Source organism: Callospermophilus lateralis, unplaced genomic scaffold (assembly GCF_048772815.1).
Source record: "Callospermophilus lateralis isolate mCalLat2 unplaced genomic scaffold, mCalLat2.hap1 Scaffold_183, whole genome shotgun sequence".
Taxonomy (NCBI): domain Eukaryota; kingdom Metazoa; phylum Chordata; class Mammalia; order Rodentia; family Sciuridae; genus Callospermophilus; species Callospermophilus lateralis.
Window position 1 is genome coordinate 2,042,773 of NW_027512861.1, and position 22,385 is coordinate 2,065,157.

Below are 22,385 nucleotides of genomic sequence, written 5' to 3' on the forward strand. Positions count from 1 at the left end.
CCTGTCTTACTTTCTTACTCCTGTGTTTCAATCATATACTAATGAAGTATAACAATTGTCATTTTCTTTGTTATAGGTTCTCTTGATATAAAGTATGTGGGCAATATAAATGTACTTTTCAACTTAGTACTAATAGCATCTCTGTTTTCTTGCTAACTAGAAAGTCTGTCTAATATCTAATATTTGTTTCTTCTTCTTGTGCAACCTTTCCTTGGTACCAGCTGCTGCTTCAAAGAATAAAGTTAAAGGTGAGCCCATGTCCATTTTGCATGGTTATGGTGATTCACTTTTCTGCTTATTTCAAGTTCTCTTAAATGATAAAATCTATTCTGTTGGTGTCAATGCTATTTCAGTGCATGAATACTATTTATAAGTTACCCAAAATTCATGTATTTCAACCATTCGGTTTTGATATATGTCTGTTTGCATGGTTGTTTTTAAGTTTGTTTTCTAGTTTTGTTTTTCATTTTATTTCATTCTGAAATGTGCTTTCATGTGCTAATATTTTGCCTGTAGACCTTAGCTTCCTTAATAAAATTTAGAATTTAAAAAATATGTCATAATTAAAGCTTGAGGAAAGTCACAAAATTCTGTATGCCTTCATATAACTATTTGAAAAGGAAATTAAATCTTCTAAAAGATGAATATTATAAACAGTTCGAGTTATTTATTATTTTTTCTTCTATTTCGAGATTGTATTAAATTCGTCTGATAGTAATCTGAAAACATATTTTCATAAAAAAGTATGCACTTGTCTAAAAACCAAAATATCTTCCTAAAAGCCAAAAATCTGTCGTAATGTGTCTTTTATGAATTTGGAAAAAATTCAAATTATCTATCTATATAATCTGTGTATCTATTTATGATAGTATGTACTAGATTCATAGTTCATATGATTCAATTTATATTTCTCATAGTAATCTATTCACTGTTTGTAAAGTTTTTCTGTGGTAAGCCATTGTTGTAGATTGTGGCCGCCATTAGAAGATGGCGCCGGCTTCCACTGTGGCCTGTGATAAACAAATTCTTTTGTGGAGAGTTGGCACGCTATCCCTTGCCACCCTATAAGAAAGATCCACGTGGCGGCTTAAAATTGGTACGTGGGAGGCTTTATTAGGCTGTGCTTGGGCGCTCGAGAGTAGAGGAGGGGGGTCACTAAAAGATACTTTAATCAAGGCCTGAATAAACTGCTGAAAGAAGATTCCTGAGTTGCGTCTTCCTTGCGGGCAAGGGGTCGCGACATTTTTCTTTTTTTTTTTTTCTGTTTATGTTTCTCAATTAGCCAAAAAACATTATTTTATTTTACTTTTTGTCTTTTAGGTCCAAGTTCTAGTTCTATGCTTTGTTTTAATATAGTAAGTTAGGCCTACTTTTGAAGTGTTAACTTCCTCCTCTTGATAAAGCTTAGTATTTACTTTAGAACCCATAGTTTTCTAGCAATGTATTTGTCAAAGAATACTAAGTGTAAAAGAGGGATTGGCAAAATATTGTCACCTCCATGCCTTGTGTAGGTTCTTGTATCAGAAAATTTGATAGAAATATTAGCCAATCTTTACTGTAGTAATTTTCTGTCTGAATTTGAAAAAAAAAAACATTCATAGAACAATTAATGTATGTTTATAAATTAATAAACATAATGAATTCAGATAATAAAAGGTTAAGAAGTGTTGTTTCAGAAATGAGGCATTAAGAAAAATAAAATAATAATGTGTCAATGGTGGGTAAACCCATACATAGAGAGACAGAGATTCTTACTAAAATCTGGGTAATACTTTATGAATAAGGTTGAATGTTAACTTGATCTTAAAAGATGATTAGAATGTATATAGAAAAATGTAGTAAAAAACAAAGAAGATTAGAGACAGGTACAGTTGTGTACCCCTGTAATCCCAGTGACTAGGGAGGCTGAGGTAGTTGAATTACAAGTTTGAGACTAGCCTCAGCACTTTAGCAAGTTCCTAAGCAACTCAGTGAGAACCCTGTTTCAAAATAAAATATGAGAAGGCCAAGGGATGTGGCTCAGTCGCTAAGTGCCTGTGTGTTCAATATCTGATACCAGCAACAAAAAAAGGAGTAAGAAAACATATATAAAGCTAAGGAAGCAGGGGTGATTGCAGTCTATTTCAGTAAAGTGAGAAGACATTTTGAATGAGCCCTGAGTTTTTAAAAATAAATGGAGAAAGTAAATTTGAAGATAAAACAATAAGAAATGGAGTGAGCATGAGTCATTGCTGCATTGATTCCATAAACCTCTAGCAATAATCAAAACTATGTTCACTTAATAATTCTCAAATATAATTGCAACTAATTAAAAATATAATTAAAATTAATTCAAATTATAGAGGTTGCAAAGTTTTAAATGCAGGAAAATTTTTTTTTCCATTGGATGATGATACCATAAATTATTCTAGAGGTTCCATGTCTTCTGCTGGCTAGAATTTTGGAATGCAAATATATTTTTGTACACAGATTAATACTTCCTACATCTTTTTTCCTACCCTTACACATATGTTCATTGTCTTTTTATCTCTTCTCACTTGCATTCAGAGGGCTTTCAGACATAGTTTATCCCATGCCTGTCTTTTTGCATGTGCCAGTTATTATAAAGGAAGAATAACACATTCTAGAATTAACTGCACCTCAATCAGAAATTTAAATTTTATTTCTTACCATTGTTTGAGAAAGATATACATTATTCAAAGGTAATAGATTGAACTCTGCAATACTTTTATTGTCTAATTTCTGTGTCAAGGTAAATTGTCTTTAAACAGGAATAAAATTTGGATGCTGAAAATAGAACCCAAGTAATGTAAAAGTGGATGGTTGCTTAAAAATAGTTCTTTCCTCTGACCCAGACAACTTACTTCCCAGCAAATCAAAGGAAGTTCTGGGGAGGATCACATCTCATTCACTTTATAAAGTCTTGGAAAGGTGGGGAGATTCTGACAGAATGGAGAAAGGAATGTATTCTCATTTTTTACAAAATAGAAATGTGGTGTCATTCCATAAACCATAGACTAGTGAGTTCAAAATCAACATCCCAGTAAGGAATTTTAAATAAGGCTCCTATAGTAGTTGTTTGTGAGTGCTTAGATTAAAACAGAGTTCACTAGGGGTCAGCTAATAGTTACTAGTAATGGCATAAAAGACTACCTTAATTTTCCTCCTTTTTTTAAATACTGGTTACAACTATTGCACAATACCGGAGCACAATAATATAGACATTGCATATGTAAATTTTATCAAATTATGTAGCAACTGATTATCTTCATTGGTCAAATCCAATGGTGGATTGACAATCAGCATATTACTTATTTCTTTTCTGCTGAATATATATTGCTTCTTTTGATTTTCATTACCCCTGATCTCAGTGTCTCTGTACACATTAGATTTTTAAAAAAATATTTTTGACTCTTTCTCTCTTCTCCATTTTATTCTGAAGCAGAGGCATCATTGAGACTACATCTCTGATCCTTGAGGAGATCATCCATTGCAGTGTTGGCTCAGATCTCCACAACTCCTTTGAAAAATACACTTCATTTCATACAAAATAAAGGAAGCAGACATTTTCTAGATGGTTGTCTACCCACCAGCAACCCCTCCCCACTGCTGACTGGCAAGCCAAGAATAAATTACCCAATCACACTGCTTCTCTGAAATCTTAAGTCTGAGAAAAGGAAAGGAGAGAGGGGAAAGGTGAAAAAGACAGTAGGGTGAAGGAGAGACAGTTGATCAGATAGGTTATTCTCCATGGCCATGAATTCTGTGTGTGGACTTAAAAAGATAAACTAAATCTAAGAGAGAGGAATGAAGCAAGGTTGTATAAAAAGAAAGAGGAAAGAATACCCTAATTGTGCCCAATCCCCTTGTTCTAAAATATGTCTAGGCTCTGTTTTATGCCTGCATTTTGGGTCTATGAAACGGCTTTATTTTAGCTAAGCTTTCTAGACGGATTTCTCTTTCAAACAATCCAAAGAGAACCAGTTGGTATAGTTGTCTTCTTTCTCTACAAGTTTTATTTGTTGGTTATGATGATTACTTTTCTTGGCTTGATGTCACCTACTGAGTTTTTGCCTGCTATTCCCTCATTGTGCAGAACACTTCCCCTTCAATATTAAAAGCATTGTGCTTATTTTGCTTTGCAAATCTGAATGGTCTGGATTTGCTATCTTCTCATAACACCAAATTTCTCTGATTTTCTAGGTTTATAAGATTGGGAACTTCTTTCATTTCTACTCACTAATAGCTCTCACATTTGGTTAGGTACCAAATAGTCCTGGTTGGATTGCATTACCATCGTATCCTCTTCCTCAAGTCACTCATTCCTCAGAGTTTGTCTGGAGTCTTTTCTAACTTGTTTCCCGCTTTAGTTCTCCATACTCTACAATCTATTTTACATCTGTATATCTAGCTGAAATTTAAATAAGATCATCAATGTTTTGCCACTTAGAAGAAATGGGCATCTGAGAGTTTTCTTAAAATGTCTTTGTGTAAAATAATTTTGTTTCGTTCTATAATAAATTTATAAAAATATAACAAATGTATTACACTGCTTAATATTGCTCCAAGATCTTACAAATTTTAAGCAGTTTTAACTCAGTAGAAATATTTTATTCTCTAATCCTGATTTTTAAGTTATTTCAAAATTCTGCAACAATAGTAAGGATAACATTTTATGCCATTTCTAGAACACCAGCTTTTAGCTACTATTTTCAAAGTCTTTAAGTCTTAACAATTATATTATCATTATCCAGTGCTCAAATAGAAATTAGCATAATCATTCTGACAGTGCCTAAGAATTCAAAGATAATGCAAGTGCTCAGCTATGTAAATTGAGATACACATGTAGTTCAAAGGAAAATCAATATTTTAATTTACTAGATTTATTAAGGAAAAGTCATACAGAATATCATTAAATAAAATATTCACGTGAGACTATATACAAATCTGATGTAATATAAAATATAATATTAGGGTGGAGTTGAAAGGAATATAAGAAAATGAAATTGGAATGTTGTTTCAAACTATTTTGAGATTTTTATTTTAGGTGTGGCACCTGTTTTTAGTTTGCACTATGTAATGTATTTCACACATTAAGTCATTCATTTTGTGTTTAAACATAGGTTGAATCTTGATTTGGGGACTCACTAGATTTCAGTATTTGGACATTTGACTAGCTTCACTAATGTTGATACAACATTCAGTTGTTGTGAAAATTATATAGGATAATGCATAAAAATGAATTATCCCAGGGCTGGCCCATAATAAGCCTTCAGTAAATTTTGCATACTGTAGTTTTGAATATTACATTATAATCATCAATACCAGTTATATGATATCTGTAGGGGAAAAAATATGAAAACATATAGTCCAAGACAAGTCTATGTACTCAATGCTTTTCTAGAAGTGTTAACTAAATTTCATCTTCATGATGGTGTTCATATATTTATATTCATTATAAAATTAAAATAAACACATAAAATATATGAGTGATCTAGTAGGTAGTTTTTACCTTTCTTCAATTTTGTTATTAAAAACCAAAGTTAATGAAAAATATCATTAAATAATTTTAACTCAAAGTGAAAAGAAAACAAGAAAATTATTTCATAGAGAAGTCTATATGATATTTAAATGTAAAATTGTTTTCATTCTGAGTGAAAAAAAATTGAGAAATAAGACCATAATATTTTTCTTGAAAATATCAGTTAGATATTTTTTATTGAAGATTTTGTTTGGATTTTAACTTAAAAATATAAGGAATTCTTCAAATTTTTATATTACAGCTATAAAATATTCATGAAAAATTGCTAATCAAGAAATGACTACTAAAGCTTACATTTGTCCTGCATAAAACTGATCTAAAGGAATATGTTTAGGATGCTAGAATTATGTAAATGAATTTTAAAACATGTTATGTTCCTATAACACAGTCACCAAGGGCTCCAGATAAAAGGCTCTCCAGTGGTACCTTTTAGAGGAATGCTTTCTTAATCCACACTCTAGTTGAACTCACTTCTCTAGTAAAATCACAATGAAGGCATTGCTATATATAATAGTGGAATAATGCTTATAAAATTCTAATGTATTATTCCAGCTGTTTTCCAACTTTAGAAATACAAATAAAAATGATAATTTCAACAATTAATCTTTTCTGTACGTTATTATGGGTCACACCATAACCTAAACATTTTATATTAGTTTGTTGAGATGGGTATTATTTTATGGGTATTATTATTATCCTCATTTTTAAAATGTGGAAAATGAAGAAAAATTAACATATTTAAGTTCACATAATGAGTGAGAGGCAGTGCAAAAATTCCAAATCAGACATACTGACTACTGAATCTATTAATGCCTTTGAAGAGACTGGCTTAGTCGAATTTATAGTTTACCTGAACCTTATTTATTTAAATGCTTTTTCTTGATCCTATTTACTCAAAAGGGAGTGATGTTCAACAAGTTATACAGTAGACCAACTTAGAAATATTGGCCAGAAAGTGACTCTTAAGCAGACCTTTTATTTCTTATTCTGCCCTTGTTCTCTTTCTTCTAGATCTTTCAATCTTTCACCTTATGTTAACCTCACTCCCTCTTGGGAAAGTGAGAAGTAATTAGTTTCTTTAGTAATGTTCTAGAAAATTTTTGGGGAGAGATAATGTGAAATACTGAGCTCAGAAGAAGAAAACAGGGTTAAGGCAGGTGCTCATGAAAATTTTATTGTAAGATGACTCAATGGGTCAAGATATGGATAATTTAATATTTTTAAAGTACAGCTTCCTTCGGTGTGGTTTCTGTTTTTTATTTCTCAGTGTGTAGCGATTTTGACATGGATTTCTCTCTGGATTATCTCATTACTTTATGTTCTATAACTATCTGCCTTCATGTTTCTCAGTACAATCAAGCCTGAGTCATGATAGAAAGACCCCTCTAGATATTCCATTCTTAAGTCTAAGAGAATATTATTTTTCACTTGAGTTAATGGAGCTGCATTTTCCCTGTCTTTGCTTTCTTTGTGAAATGCAAACACAGGCTTGCACTTTATTGTGGGAATGTGGATGAATACAACTCATTTGACAGCAAAACAGGTCACAGCTTTGTACAGCAATTAGAAATTAGTTTAAGCATTGCTATTTTAAGTTTATATTCTCATTTCTACCATAAATAAATCATCAGAATAGTTTTTTTATTCTATTTAAGCACATCTCATCCAAAAGGCATGATCTTCTGGGATTTAACTCATTCACTTGGCTCATGTCGTTCCATTATGCTAATAAAACTGATATTTGCTTCCTCTACAGCTGCTGTGTGGGGGTTTAGAAAGTGTGTAATTAAAATCCCAAGGTTTGTGTTTTTTTCAGATTTTTAAACAGAACAAACTTATAATAAGGGAAATACAGTGATCAATGTATACCAGTTAGTTGGGTCTTTAGGAGCATTTTGAAAACATGTTATAAGGACAAATATTAAATTACACTAAAAAAATGTAATTCTATTTTTCAAATAAAATGATGTTATGGTCATATATTAGTGGAAAAAAATCCCTTGACTTAACATCCTAATCTAAAATGTTTATTACTAGCAAAGTGCACTGTTAAAAGCTTTTTAGAAGGGTATTTGAGTACTTAAGTTCTAGCATTTGCTCTATTTTTATTTTTTCTTTAGTCATCTATAAAATGATGATAAAAATGTCTACACTACCTACCTCACAGAGTTATAATGATCAAAAAGAATATATCAAAACACATTTAAAACAGCCAATTGTATTCAGATGTAAGTAGCTCCTCATTAAATAAGCCATAATCAGAGACAGGAACTTCAAATTCAGTGATGAATTAAATGTGGCCCTTATACTGAGCCCATGCCAAAGATCCATGCATGAATGTTCTTGTAATATTGAAAACTTTTTAATAGTTTTTATTACTAAATACCCTTGGAAAAGAATTAAAGCAAGCCTATTACTTCATTGGCTAAATCTATATTAAACTTCTGTAACCTGTGTTTTAGTCTTTCCAAGCTGTAATACAAAAATACCATAAATTAGGTGACTTACGAAAAAACAAAACTTATTTTTCCCAGTTATAGAACCTAGGAGGTAAAATATCAAGGCAGATTCTATGTCTGAAGAGGGCCTGCTTTGTGGTTCATAGATGGCACCTTTTTGCTTTGTCTTTATGACACAGCTCTCTGGTGCTTCTTCTATAAGGGTACTGATTTCATGTGTAATACTCCACTTTTATGGCCTAACAGCTTCCCAGTGGACCATCATCAAATACCAATACTTTGGGGATTAGGTTTCAAAATATAAATTTTTCAGGACACAAATATTCACATGTAGCACTATGTTAAGATATTGCAGGGAGATATTTTTCCCCTAATTTTATTTCATAAAGCTTTGATGAGTTTGATCACTAATTCATTCATTTCCAGAATTGCTGGAAATTTATTAATGGAAAAAAAGTTCTAAACCATAGTATATTGCAATGTGATAGACTATGAAGAAAGACAAGCATTCTTGGACAAGGGAGAGGAGGCAGTGGTTTTAATTTTGAATATGGAGACCAGAAAAAAATTGAATATTTGATCTGAGAATTAATAGAGAGAGAGAGAGCAAGCCATGTATCAGGAGAAGAATTCCAAGAAAAGAAAGGAAGAAGAATAAAGTCCTTAAGGCAAGGAGGGCCTGAATTATTCAGGGGTCATTCAGCAACCCACGTGACATGAAAATCATAAACCTGGAGTGTAAAGATATAAAATCACAGAGGAAATGAATACACAAGTCATCTAATGACTTTTGCTTTCCTCCAAGTGAAATAGAGAGCCACTTGAAGTGTGAGCAAAAGAGACACATACACTGATTCAATTTTAAAGAGATTTGTTTCATTTCCTTGATTAAAAAAAAGACTATAATCAAAATTTTTAGGACACTTTCCATAAGAAATTAGGGGACAGATGATAGATGAATTACAAGCATCATAGCAATGGAGGTGAAATTACACCTACAAGAACTTGAAGGCTAGAAGTGAGGCACCATAAAGAGGGTGAATTGTAGAATGATATTATTTTATTTGTTTTAATTATTTTGTGTAGACTAGAAGGACAAAGTGACATTGATGAGATGGAGAAGACTTGGGAGGAACATTGTAAAACAACTAGAGATTCATGTCGAGTACATGAAGGTGGAGATAGCTAGAAGGCATTCCAGTGACATAATAATTAGAAGTTGTTATATGAAAATGCACCTCAGGAAAAAAAAAAAAAGCTCTATACCATTGATAAAATATTCGGAAATCATTAAGTTATAGACATTGTTTACAGTCATTAGCTTGGGTAAGCTCACCAAGGACATGAGTGGAGCTAGAGAAGAAAGTAAAAGCCTTTGGATTGAGTTCTTAGGTATTCAAATCTTAAATAGATAAAGATGATGAGTGGAAGCAGAGAAGAAAACCAAAGCAGGTGAAGAAAACATTTCCAAAGTAGAAGTGGTGTTCAACTTGATCAAATTCTCTTCTTATTTAAATTCTTTTATCTTGATCCCATTTACCCAAGTGAGAGTGAGGTCAGTTGTCAGGGTAAGTAGGCCAACTTAGATGGGAACACTGGCCAGAAAGTGATTCTTAGTAGATCTTGTATTTCTCATTCTGCCTTTGTTCTCTTTCTATGGGTCTCTCACTCATTCACCTTATTCTAACCTCATTCCCTCTTGGAAAAGTGAGAAGGTAATTAGTTTCTCTAGTAGAAGAGTAATATTCTAGGAAAATTTCAGGCATATGATCTGTTTTCTCTAAGATGCACTAATCATCTGGAAGACAGTTGAGTTCACTTACTGAACATGCTGTCTAAATACAAGGCATGGATATTCTTTGGCTTAAATAATCACCAAATAGCTTATGAAGTGTTGTTTTCCACATCAGCCAAAAGTTATCTTGGGAAAGAATGTGTCAAATCTCCTAGCTACCTACTTATAGAATGTGGGAGTTTGGGAATCCCACATTCATAATGGAAACCAGTTGTGATAGCATGTGGAAATGGAAACTGGGAAATAGGGAACAATTATCTGTGTGTAACAGGATATAAAAATTGTCCTATATACTAAGATAGATGCTTCTATGCAATGTGATATTTGATTCACTGAAGACTTGAAATTTTCTTATCATTGAGTAAATATTTACCTTTATGCATGAAATTATTTCTTCTTATAAAAAAGGTATTAGTTTAGATTTAGGAGAAACATAGCTGAGATACAAAACAGATTTTAAAAAGTGTTACAAATGTTTGGGAAGTGTTAACAAATGCTTTGAAAATATTCACACATTAATGTTATTTAATGTATATAGTGCCAGAGTGACATGGCCAAGCCATCATTTCAGCACAATAATTGGACTCCATACTTCTTATAACTAAATATGTATATGATGAGTATTTGTTTCTATTACTATTTAAAGCATCATAATTCATTTCATCCCTAATTTTTTCTTACTTTATTTTTAAAAATAAAACAGATTAAAAAACCAAGAATTTTAAAAATTGTGTTTATTTTTGGTAGATTCCTTAAAAGAAAACATAAATTCTCAGAGCCTAGCAGGAGATTTACTGAAAGAAAGCATTTCTTAGAAACTGCAGCCATTTTGTTTTAAAATCTAGCAAATTAAAATGCATTTAGTGATAGCAATTCCTTCACATTTAATTACTCACCAACATTTTCAAAATATTTGTCAATATTATTTAGGGCATGTATAGGCTCTAGTCAAAAGAAGAAATAGTATATTTTATATTTTGAAATCAAATTAAAAACGAACTGGTACACCAGTGTTTAAAATAAACTGTGTGTAGCAGCAATAATGACTACTTTTTTAGAATCTAAATTAAAAAAAGACTAACCAAGATAATAAACACTGCAAAATGTTGCTAACATTGTACCATTTATCACTGACCTCATACAAGATAATGAAACAGAAATTTTCATTATTAGTTTAAATATTTTATTAATAAACTTTCACTTGTACTAACTTACATAAAAATAAATTTTTAGCAAATAAAATCATGCTGCTTTGGTTGTTGAAAGTTCTTTGTTGTCTTAAAGAGAACTGTTATCTTTTAAGTGATATTTCAGACTGGCTTGGAGTATGAATATTAAATTTTAAGATGCCAATCATATCACAGGTCCTAAAATGGGTAGAGAGATGAATACGTAAGATATATTCTATGTAAGGGTTAAGTAGGTTCGACAGGATTTGTTTTATTTTAAAATTATGTAAGTCTCTCAACTTCATTGGTGGCTTGTACAAATACAAATGATGCATCTAGAATTAACTCTGAAATATAATTGAGAGAAAATCAACTTACAGAAACATAATAAAGCAGCTGGAAAATGAATAGAATGTCAATAATATTATTGAAAATATGTATAAAATGCAAGTTGCATTCATTGTAGGAAACAATGTTAGAAGATGTTCTTTATTAATGATAATGAAACTATTTTAATTTTAAATATCACAATATATTTTAGTTACAGATGAGGAGGAACCTGGATAAAATTAAATTGTCTAAGTATGAATAAAAGATATTAGCTACCTCATGAGATACAATATGCCATTGGTAATTTTAAAAACAAAAAACAGAATGTCAGAAAATCAAAATATTAAATTGTGAATTCTTATTATCAAATAATGTTATATCCAAGTCTGTACTCATAAGAGTAATTTTTGCTTTTTCTCAGTTATTGAGCATCACATGCAAAAAGTAGACCTGATCTCTGGTGTGAGGTGATATATTTAATTTTTACCCTGGCAAATGGATGAAGCTGAATCAACTTGTTTTACCTTCCACACATGTCTGTTATAAATAGACACATTAAATGTTAAAGAGTAGCCAAATGCAATTGATGTCAGGTTCAAACAACTTAAATAAAGAAAATACATTCTTGATGGGAACTAGTTATAATGAGCAAGTTAGCATTTCATTTTTTAAAGGAATTTGGTACAATAATCTTTGTGTCTTTTGGATATCTATATAGTGTGTTATTCCTTCTCAGTTGATATGACAGAATGATTTAGTCTTCCAATAGGAAAAGAGACTGGACCCCCTGTTTACATGCCTTTTCCCAGTGAGTGCTGAAATAAAACTTGCTCCATTTGCCTCTTTTAATAGATCAGGTACTATAAACTCTTCCTGAAAGTATGGAGATCAAATGACTCACTCTTTTTAACATCTATTCCAAAGGTTTGCTTAAGTGACCATTATTTCAATCCACAGCAACTGTTTGTTAGAAAACTAATTTTTGCTCTATGTTGGTACTATACATTATAAACATTAGCATAATTTTTTAACTTCTTTTTTTCTTTGTTTTTACTTTTTGTGGTGCTGTGCATCAATCCCAAGGCCTCAAACTTGTGTGATCTATCCTTCCAGCCTCAACCCACTTTTGTTTATTTGTTTGTTCCATTTTCTTTTTCCTACTATAATGAATATGAAATTCTGTCCTTGAATTTATGCAGTGATTTATATGATTAAATTGAATCATGTGGACTGTTGTTCAGATCTAGATATAGGAGTTAATAGAGACTTGAGCAAAAAAATGGTTGAAATTTCACTTGAACATCTAAGATGTTTAGATATCTTCTATTTCAACATAATACGGAAATATAATTTCCACCTATAGCTACTCTGTTTGTTTTTCTGAAACCTCTTTATATATTTGGAAAGTGCATTAGTGCAAAGTCACTTGCTCCTGTCATAGGTGATTTATTTCTTCCCAGGAGGAAACAAAAAAATAGAGTGACTGTTGTTTGGTTGCCAAATAACAAATTATCTAGCATACAGATTTCCTATCTCTAGCACTGCATCCTTATGTTGTTTAAGCTAAGATTTAAAAATCAAATGTGTATTCTAATGCACCACTTGAGTTGTACATTTTACTCCTTCACTCACTTAAAATATAAAAACAAGTGTACATATCACTGGCCTGTGGCTAATTTAATCTGTCCAGTTCAGATGGTTATTGATCCTAGTGTAAAAGGAATTCACAACCTCCCTTTCATGTGGTGGCATATTCTACAAACCTTATTCTCACAAGCTCAGACACAGAAATTCATACCTCAAATAGTACAACAAGGCAGGTTGAGGGTGGAAGCACTTTAAATAAAAACTTTAAAATCTGCTGAAGAGACTCAAAAGAATTTAAGAAACATTTGTGGTATGGGTTAGGAAGGGGAAAAATGCTTGAAGTCACAAGACATAAACTTAAAAGAATATCAATAAAAACATGTCTAAGTAGCTTTAATTCCACTCTTACAAAATTCCAATTGCATTACCTTACAAAATAATGACTAGGTACTTATTCTATGCTAAATTCTGCTTCAGGTGCTTCTGTTTCACTGTTGTTTAAAATTACCAACAAACATCTCCAGCCTTATAAAGCTTATATTCTATTGGAGGAAGATGAACAACAGTAAACTAAGTGGATAATGTAGTTTATCTTTTAAGGTGATCAATATTGTGAAAAAAATAGATTGGCAAATGCCTAGAAGTGGCAGAATCACTATTTTAAATTCTGTAGTAAGGGCAAGGCCAATTAAGAGGGTCATGTTTGGTCAAAAAGAAGGTGAAGAAGGTCATGTTTGGTCAAAAAGAAGCCCTGAGGATATTGTGGGAAGACTACTGAGGGTAAAAGGTAAAAACAGCATGGAGCCAAGGAAGAGTTATGTTTGCCATGCTCAAGAGGGAACAAAGTCTGATTGGGTGGAGCACACAGAGGCAGGAGAAGAAAGGGTGAGAAGGGTGTGAGTGAGGGGAGTTAATAAAAGCAAGTAAAAGGGTAATAGGCCTTGCTTGCTTAGAGCCAAGTAGGCTACTTTATGGATTCTGCTTTTGTGCTGAGTGCAGTGAAACAGCAGAGGAGTTACATGGTCTGCCTATGAATGTAAAGAATAACTCTGGTTATTCAAGAGTCAAGAATGTCTCTGAGGCTTTCTTTGGCCTATGCCAAATGACACAGTCTCTAAATTAAATACAATGACTGGGACAAGGAAGAGTTCAAGGAATAATGTCCAGCCGGTGAGTGAAGCCCAGTGGTATAGCACATGCTGTTTCTGAGGTTGGCTTTGAACTTGCAATCCTCCTGCCTCAGCCTCCTGAACTGTTGTGATTACAGTCCATGGAGCCCTGTATCTTCTAAGCATTTTTTGAATCATCTTTCTGGAAAAGGAAAATGGCTAGTCACTATGTTCCTAACTATGCTAGTTATTATACATTTTTTAAATGTCCCTCTTATTGTTTTAAAGTATTTCAGAAGATAATATTATAGGGTAGAATGCTGAACTGAGAACTGAGTAGGTACATATATATTTTCAAATTTTCTTTAATATATTCTTCAATACTGATACGTGACAATTTCATAGTTAGAGATTAGAAATTGAAGGATTAGAATTTTTGTTGTGCTCAATTGCAAAACTATAGCCACTTTCTACTAACTACTTTTTTATATAAGAAATTTTATATAAAGTTAATATTAAATATAAAGTAAAATTGGACAGTATTGAGTTTTTTCTAAAGTTACTCTTCTGTTAATCTTTCCCTTTTCTTCTTATTTTGCTCTCAAATTTCTCAATGATATGTTTATTTTCCTGGTGGATTCAAAGAGCTCTTTCAAGTTTACCACTCCTCATTCCAACAAAATTAAATGTCAACAACATTCATAGGCAGACAAGAGGATACATGTGTCAGGAAAATTTGATGACCAAACTAAGTAAATTTTCTAAATTAAAAATGTTTTTTTTTAAGTAAAAAGATTTTTAAAATTACTTCAATTGAAAATTTCCCTAAAGAGTTACTAGGATGTCATATGAACTCAAAATATCGTATAGTATTCTAGATCCTATTGAATGAGCAGTTGTTTGAATCTTCAGACAACTATTATAGCTATTTAGGGCTTATATTTGCTTTTTCTCTATTTCTAGAAACATTATGGTTGGCAACTGAAAGTGTTTTCTTATTATATAAATAGAATCGATGGCTATTTAAAGAAATCCTGTGTATTGTTCTCTATCTACTCATTTAAAACATGTAGAAGGAAATGATAGGCACATGCATATTAAAACATCATAATTCTAGGCATAAAAAACAGGTATGTAAGGAGTGAAATTTCAAGTTTTAAAAATTTAACAGAATTGTATTTTGAGCCATGATTTTCCCATGTGCCTTTCCTTTTTTGTTTCTCTTTTTGTTTTTCTCTGCCAGTTCTTTCTATAGAGTTCTCTGACCCTTGATACCATCACACACTTCTTCAGAGTCCAGGTACCACAAAAATGAAGGGCTGCTTGAAGCTCATTCTATCTGTAATACCTTTCCTTCTGCTTTGAGGGGGCTGTCCCAGTTTGCAGATCTACTCAGGCAGAATTTCTTGAGAATCCTTCAGATCCACCTAACCCTTCCCTGGTCTTTCTTGGGCTCAATATCAATTTCCCCACTCCCAATCTCTGCTACTCCAGAATTTTTCTCTCTTACCTACCTCCATTATATTTTCTTTCTAATCTTTTATTAAATCCAGGTTTTCCCTCTTATAGCCTAGCCTTTTAAAACACAAAAGCTAAGACAGATTCCATTTTCCTCAAATTTTTGAACATATATTTTCCGCTGGTACCTTGATACTTAACCACTGCCTAACTTAGGAGGGTGGGCAGGATGAAGAGGAGACCTTAGAAGATCAAAAAATGCAAGAATGCCACATGTGTGCATACCTCAGAGATGCTGCAGAGTCAGTTCCAGACCACTGCAATAAAGCAAATATTGTAATAAGATCTGTCACATGAGTTGTGGAATTTCCCAGTAAGCTTGAATGTAATGTTTACACTGTACTGTAGTTTAGTAAGTGTTCAATAGCATTACAACAAAAATAGAACATAATGTAATTGAAAATACTGTATTGTTATAAAATGCTAACAGTCATCTGAGCTGTTGAAAAACATGGTTCTCCTTTATTTGGTTGACCATGGTTGTTACAGTTATTCAATTTGTAAAAAATAAAAGTAAAAAAGCTTCATTGGCATGCACAATAAAGCAAAGTACAATAAAATGAGGAATGCCTATAATGAAGTTTCAAAAATTAATACCACATTCCAATGACCCACAGAAATATAACACTCCATTCTTGTCTGACCCTCGAATTGCTGATTTACAAAGAAATCTTACATTTTAGATTGTTCTCCTTTATTCAAAGTTGTGATATTCAAATTTTTACATATTTTATAATATATAAAAGGAAATTCTTGCTGATTTACTTTATATATTACTTATTTTGATCATATGGAAAAGTTTTCTAATAAATTATGTACTGTAGGATGATATAGAATTGGCCTCATATAAAGAGGCACAGCAATAGATATAGTAAAAAATATTTGATATAAATGAGTTTTCTGTGCAAACTGGAATGGCAATTGAATCAAAGGAGCATGATTTTTTAAAATTTTTTTTGCTATAGTACCAAATATATTTTCATTACTTTTTATAAAATTCTTGTGTACGAAGTTGTTTTATAAATAAATTTAAAACTGTTTCTCCCTATTGAATCATTAGTGGTAAAAGAAGATTTTTTTTAATGTACTCTTTTTTCCCTCTCAGATTCTCAGGAACATTTCTCCTTTACATATCAAAGTCTTTCTCTCATCACATTGCTCTTAATGGTTCTCAATATTGTTAGTTTTTAAAATAAAAACTCTGAAAAGTTCATTTATATTCCTCTTATAATCAATTTTATCTTATTTATGTCTGGACAGCCACTGGAAAAAAAAAAGTATGCAGCATTGCCAAAAGACATCGAAGCAGGCAATATAACCTAAATTGTCCTTGTGTTTCCTTTCTAGTCAATTTATTTCTCTACCTGATGGGTATCTGTGTTTGTGCAGGAGCTCCAACTGTATCTGCTCCTGCTGAATGCTCACTTATCTGAGACTAATAAAATCAGGGCCCTGGATGCAAATGGGATGGCAGAGACTGAAAGAGAGACACTGTGTTAGATACATTGCATGGGCACATTTTCACATACCCACTTTATTCTCCCCTTCCACAGTTGCTTTCCTCCCCAGGACCATTTGGGTTGCTTTCCTTCATGAACTCTTATGGTGCCTACTACCTGTCTCTCTCTCAGCATTAACCATACATGATTGTCTTTATTTTGTATATCCCTTTATCTTCTTAACTTTTAATGAGTATTACTAGTCCCTAATATCATGCCTGGTCATTTTTAGGTATTTAATAGATGTATGCTGAATTGATTGTGAATATATTCAGGTGGTACATAGAGATGAATGCAGCCCAAATACCATGATATGAAAGTAAAACTGTTAATAATAATTCAAATGAATTTTTGAGCACTTACTAAGTGCAGATGCTTTGCTGCTAAGCATTTTGCACCCTTTATCTCATATCACGTTTATTATCATCCTACAAAAAATAAAGTTCATTATGAGTTTTACTGTTAGAAAAATTATTTGCATGATAATTATTTTTCTGATATTTCTACTTTTCTGGTATAACCTATTTTTTCTTACTTATCTTTACATTATTAAATACTTTAATGATATACAGATCAACTTTGTTATAAATTGCCATTCTAAAGAATATTACCTGCTCTAAAATAAATGCAATTGATGTTATAGAATATCTTGTACAAAGATGCTGGCAGGAAAGTCCATGCAGTAAACAATATACATGTATTGTGTGTTTATGTTGTGTGACTATCACTAAGCCCAGAATATTTTTTATTTGCAGATGTTCATGGATGTATTTGAAATTGACATGAAGTAAATGTGGCCTGAATCTACCATTCATTTCCTTTACTTTCAAGTACAAATATACTAATATTTGCTTGTACTTTTAATCATTTTAATTTTATTAGTCAAAGGATTTGGGGGTATGTTTAATATCAGTTTTATATTGTTATTTGTGCTATTGTTTATTTGGTTTGTGTATAGCATTAGGTTCTTTTATTTTAATTGTATATACCCATTATGAAATTTTCTGTTTACTACTGACCAGAAGTATGGAGAAATTCTGTTTGTTTGAATTGACATAATTTTCACCCATGAATTACTCGAGGTATTTTTTATTATGAATTAGTTCTAAGCTCTATTAAGGCTATGCCCTGGGAAGTTCATTCAACTGTCTTAAGACACTTTTTATACCCCATACTTTTGGGTTTAATATCAAACATTCAAACTTTAAACATGCCTTTTCATTTTGCTGAGGATGTGCAGTAATTTTCTCACCAGCTACACATCTTCTGGGATGTGTTTTTGTTTTGAATGATTTTATTTTGACATCCAGGTTAGCATTAGCTAAAATGTAAATGGTGTATTTTTTGCTACTTGATTTTTCTGAAATTATCTCCCTATCTTTCTAAAATATCCCATTTGTCCATCTGTGTTTAATCTAAATTTGAAAATTTGAGAACAGATAGATTGCTATAATCAGCAGGACAAGAAACACAAACAACCTTTCTCTTGATGTGTTTTCATATTTGAACCATTCTGTGATTCACTGAAGTATGCTTTGAGTTAAACCATCAGGGCTTATGGGAAATATGCTATTATTACTTTATGTTCAAATATGTAATGCTTGTATTCTTGGCATGCATTAATAATGCATATGAAAAAAGATAAAAAAACAATTTTATTGTTTCTTTTTCTTGTGATAAAAGTACCTATGTTCTTTAGTGGAATTGTTTTATTAAAATAAGATTAAAAAAAGGTCAAATGCCTTGATATAGTCTAATTACTAATTTGATATCTGAAGTTGCTGTGACACTGAGGAAAAAAAAGGATTATTATTTATTTATTTATTTTCTGACTAATTTACTAAGCTAGTCTTCTCCCTGTTACCATTGAGCTTACCGTTGCAGCACAAACATAACTTCACTTGAGAACCTATTTATCATACCTTATAATTTAACAAGTTTGGTAAAAACTTTATTTGTGGAAAGTAAACATTCATAACTTTCTCAGAAGACTCAATGCAAAATTAGATATAATATAAACATTGGACTTGAAATTTAGATAAGAGAGGAATTCAATATTAACTAAAATAAGTATTAAAGATCATTTATTAAAGCAATTATCAAGGAGTCTTGAGACAAGGGAAGAAAGAAATTTGGTGGGTTTGGAGAATGGGGAGTCCTCCAGCTGGGAAGGTATGCCAGAGCTGAGGCCAAGGGGGCAATGGTGGAGTGCTGCAGGTGAAGGAAGGACAGAGGATCTAAAATTCATTGCAGAAGCATGCAGAGTGAAGAAAAAACCTTCACATACCTGAAAATAAAGTGAATCAGTTGCAAATTTAGCCTTAATTTTTCCAATGGAAAATGTTTTTCAAATACTTTTAGGATTTTAAACAGTGAACTTTCTGAGGACATTTTCAGTGCAGTTAGATTCATTACTCCAACATTTATTCATTATCTTTTGTAAAATATGTATTTAAGTAAGTATATTTTATAAAAGACATTAATGGAAAAAAATGGCAGTTTCATTTCTATTCTCACATTTCAGGGACTTTTTATTTTTTTTCATAGTTCTCACATTTATCATTATTTTAGTCAGCTTTTTCACTGCCTCGACTAAAGGACCTAACCAGAACAATTTTAAAGAAGAAAAGCTTTTTAGCGTGCTCACAGTTTTAGAGGTGTTAGTCCATAGAAGGATGGCTCCATTCCTGGGGCTCCAGGTGAGGCAGAATATCATGATAGAAGAGTGTGGCAGAAGGAAGCACCTCACATGGTGATCAACAAACAAAGAGACACTCCACTCTCCAGGTACAAAATATATACCCCAAATCCACGCCCCAATTCTTATCTCCTCTAGCCACACCCTACTACTTTAATTACCACTCAGTTAATCCCACTAGGGATCAATTCACTGATTGGGGATCTAATCCCAATCATTTCTCTTCCAAACCTTCTTTCATTGTCTCACAGGTGAGCTCTTGTAGGGACACCACACCTAAACCACAACAATTATTAATACACTGTCTGGCCATCACTAAAGTTACTTTCCCAGAGGATATCTTCACTTCCATTTAAGTTATCTGAGATACTATAAAACTTTTTGATGTGTCTGTGATCTTGGCACTCAACATTTTAACACAAGCCCAAATTATACATTTACTATTCTTAATCTACACAAGATAACGACTTAATAAATTCTTAAAGGATCTTTTGAAAACTTGACAGTCAACCCTGGCAATTATTAAAGGCATATGCTTATGATTAAGTTCATCTGAAATACTGTCTGCTTTTATTTTCCATTTTGTAAAGATTATATTCAGTGGCCTTTATAAGCATCAGAACTTTCAGTAAATGAAGTCATTTGGTAAATGTGTTTTCTGGCAATAATAGTGTAAAATCCTTTAAAGGATTAATATCTACAGAAAGTGTTCTTACAACTGATTTTAGATGGAATGAATCAATAAGCATTATATCAGGAATACTCAAGATAATTTGAACAGAATTTAACAAAGGAACTCTTAGCAAAGGAATAGGTAGGATATAGGAAGTTTACAAGGGAGAGTGCACTACCCCATGGTTGGTAACAGGGAAGCTATTACCCACCCTCAGCCTGAAGTTGCAAGCAGAGATAATGATTTCAAGGTAAGAAAAAGAGAATAGTGTAGAGAAGGCCACCTTCAAAAGTGAGACCGAGCCACCCAACATGACTCTGCAGGGAAGTCCGATTCTGACCTCCTTTTTTTTCTTCCTCTGATCTCCTGAAAGGGCTCTGCATTTGTCTAACTTAAGCAGTGGCCAAAGTAAAATAGGGCATTGTGTAGGTCAGCTTCCTGGGGCAGAAGGAAATGGAAGAGAGGAGAATATGGCATGGATCTTCACAGGCAAATGAGTCATCCAGTACAGGAAAGGCTTTAATCTCTTTCCTCTCCTCTTCTTATTTCACATTTTTACACACACACACACACACACACACACACACACACATACACACACACACAAACTCTCTGTCTCTCTCTCATATTCATGAATAAATCAGGCTTTTTCAAAATTCATATACATGGGATCTATATTCTAGTTATATTATAAAGTGATATTTTGCCTTATCCAGTAAAAGAGCCTGTGGAGAAGAGTGTCCATTCCATCATCCCCTGTCTAGGAAGACACCCAAAAACTACTTCCCAAATTCAACATTAATATCCAAATTACCACATGCATGGAAAGGAAAAGAACTCCAGAGTTTTTATTATGCATGTAAATAGAGAATTTTTATCATGTAAATATGGTGTTGAGGTAATAAAATTAATTTTCAGGAGAATTTAATCATTCAGTCTTGAAGATAAGTAGCAATCTGTAGGGTATTTGCAAACCAAAGTGGATAAAGAAAACAAATATCTAAAACAGAGGCCAGAAACCAAAGCACCTTAAAAAAATACAAAGTAGACTTTCCAGTATAGCCTGTGGTAAATTCTTTCCTTACTTGGTAGTTACAAATAAAAGATGTTTACAGAGATATTTTTGTCAGGAAGCTGCAAAGGTAGGCAGATCTGCTTCCTATGATTGATGATATTGTTTTGCCTTTTAACATGACAGAATTTGTTAAAAAGCAAAAACAAAATGAAACAACTGTGCTCTCAGGGACATCAGGAGCTATGCTCTATACCACAGATGTATAGTATATATTTAATATCCAAACACATAAAAATACATTTAAAATGCTTTTTGATGAAGTAGGAAAGAGAAGACAGTATAAGAGAATGTTGATGGAGACAAAGGAATGCAAGAAGAGGGAAGAAATGTGAGAGAATTTACTGTGAGAAACTGAATTGCTACAAGAGGAAGATTGTAAAAGGAGAAATAGAAAACAATGATTGGAAGGAGAAATAGGAAAATATCAGGAACCCTGGGTTACTGTATTGTTACATATTATCCTAATAATAAGAGAAAGTTGCACTTTTTCTTTTCATAACAGCCAATGAGTTAAAATGCACACACAGTGTGTGAGCATACTCGCACACCCACAAACACACACAGACACATACACACAGATTCTTCAAACTTGTTGGCAAGATACAAAAATTAATCTGTTTCTAGGCTGCCTTCTCAAGTGTCACCCTCTGCTTCTTCAGGGGTGATGATCTGAGGTTATCTAGGAACAACTTGATTAGAGAAAACAGAAACTATAACAGATGAGCAGCAAAGTATGTAGTAAAGGTAGTGGAAATCTCTACATGTGTCTGGAGGCAGCATTCCTGGATTTACCACTTCGTTCCTAAGTGTGACACAGGAAAATAAGGGCAACCCTGAAAGATGAGCTCAGCCCTGACTGATCCTCTGTGACCACTGTTATGCATTTTCTTATCCTTTTTTAATCCATTATCAATAAAACCCAAGCAACTCT

General features: G+C 32.4%; 1 protein-coding gene across 7 annotated transcripts in view; it reads left to right on the forward strand.

Annotated features, from left to right (window-relative positions):
* The window catches only part of LOC143390007 (3',5'-cyclic-AMP phosphodiesterase 4D-like), a 224,630-nt gene that overhangs the window by 53,886 nt on the left and 148,359 nt on the right, over window positions 1-22,385 (forward strand). For 2 of the 7 annotated variants that reach the window (XM_077108188.1, XM_077108184.1), the window contains exon 6: window positions 222-248. The exons of 3 other annotated variants lie outside the window; for them this stretch is intronic. In XM_077108188.1, the coding sequence (XP_076964303.1) occupies window positions 222-248 (27 nt within the window). Of the gene's footprint in view, window positions 1-221; window positions 249-11,716; window positions 11,782-17,763; window positions 18,714-22,385 lie in introns of those variants that run through there. 2 more of the 7 variants (XM_077108189.1, XM_077108187.1) reach the window with 2 other exon arrangements.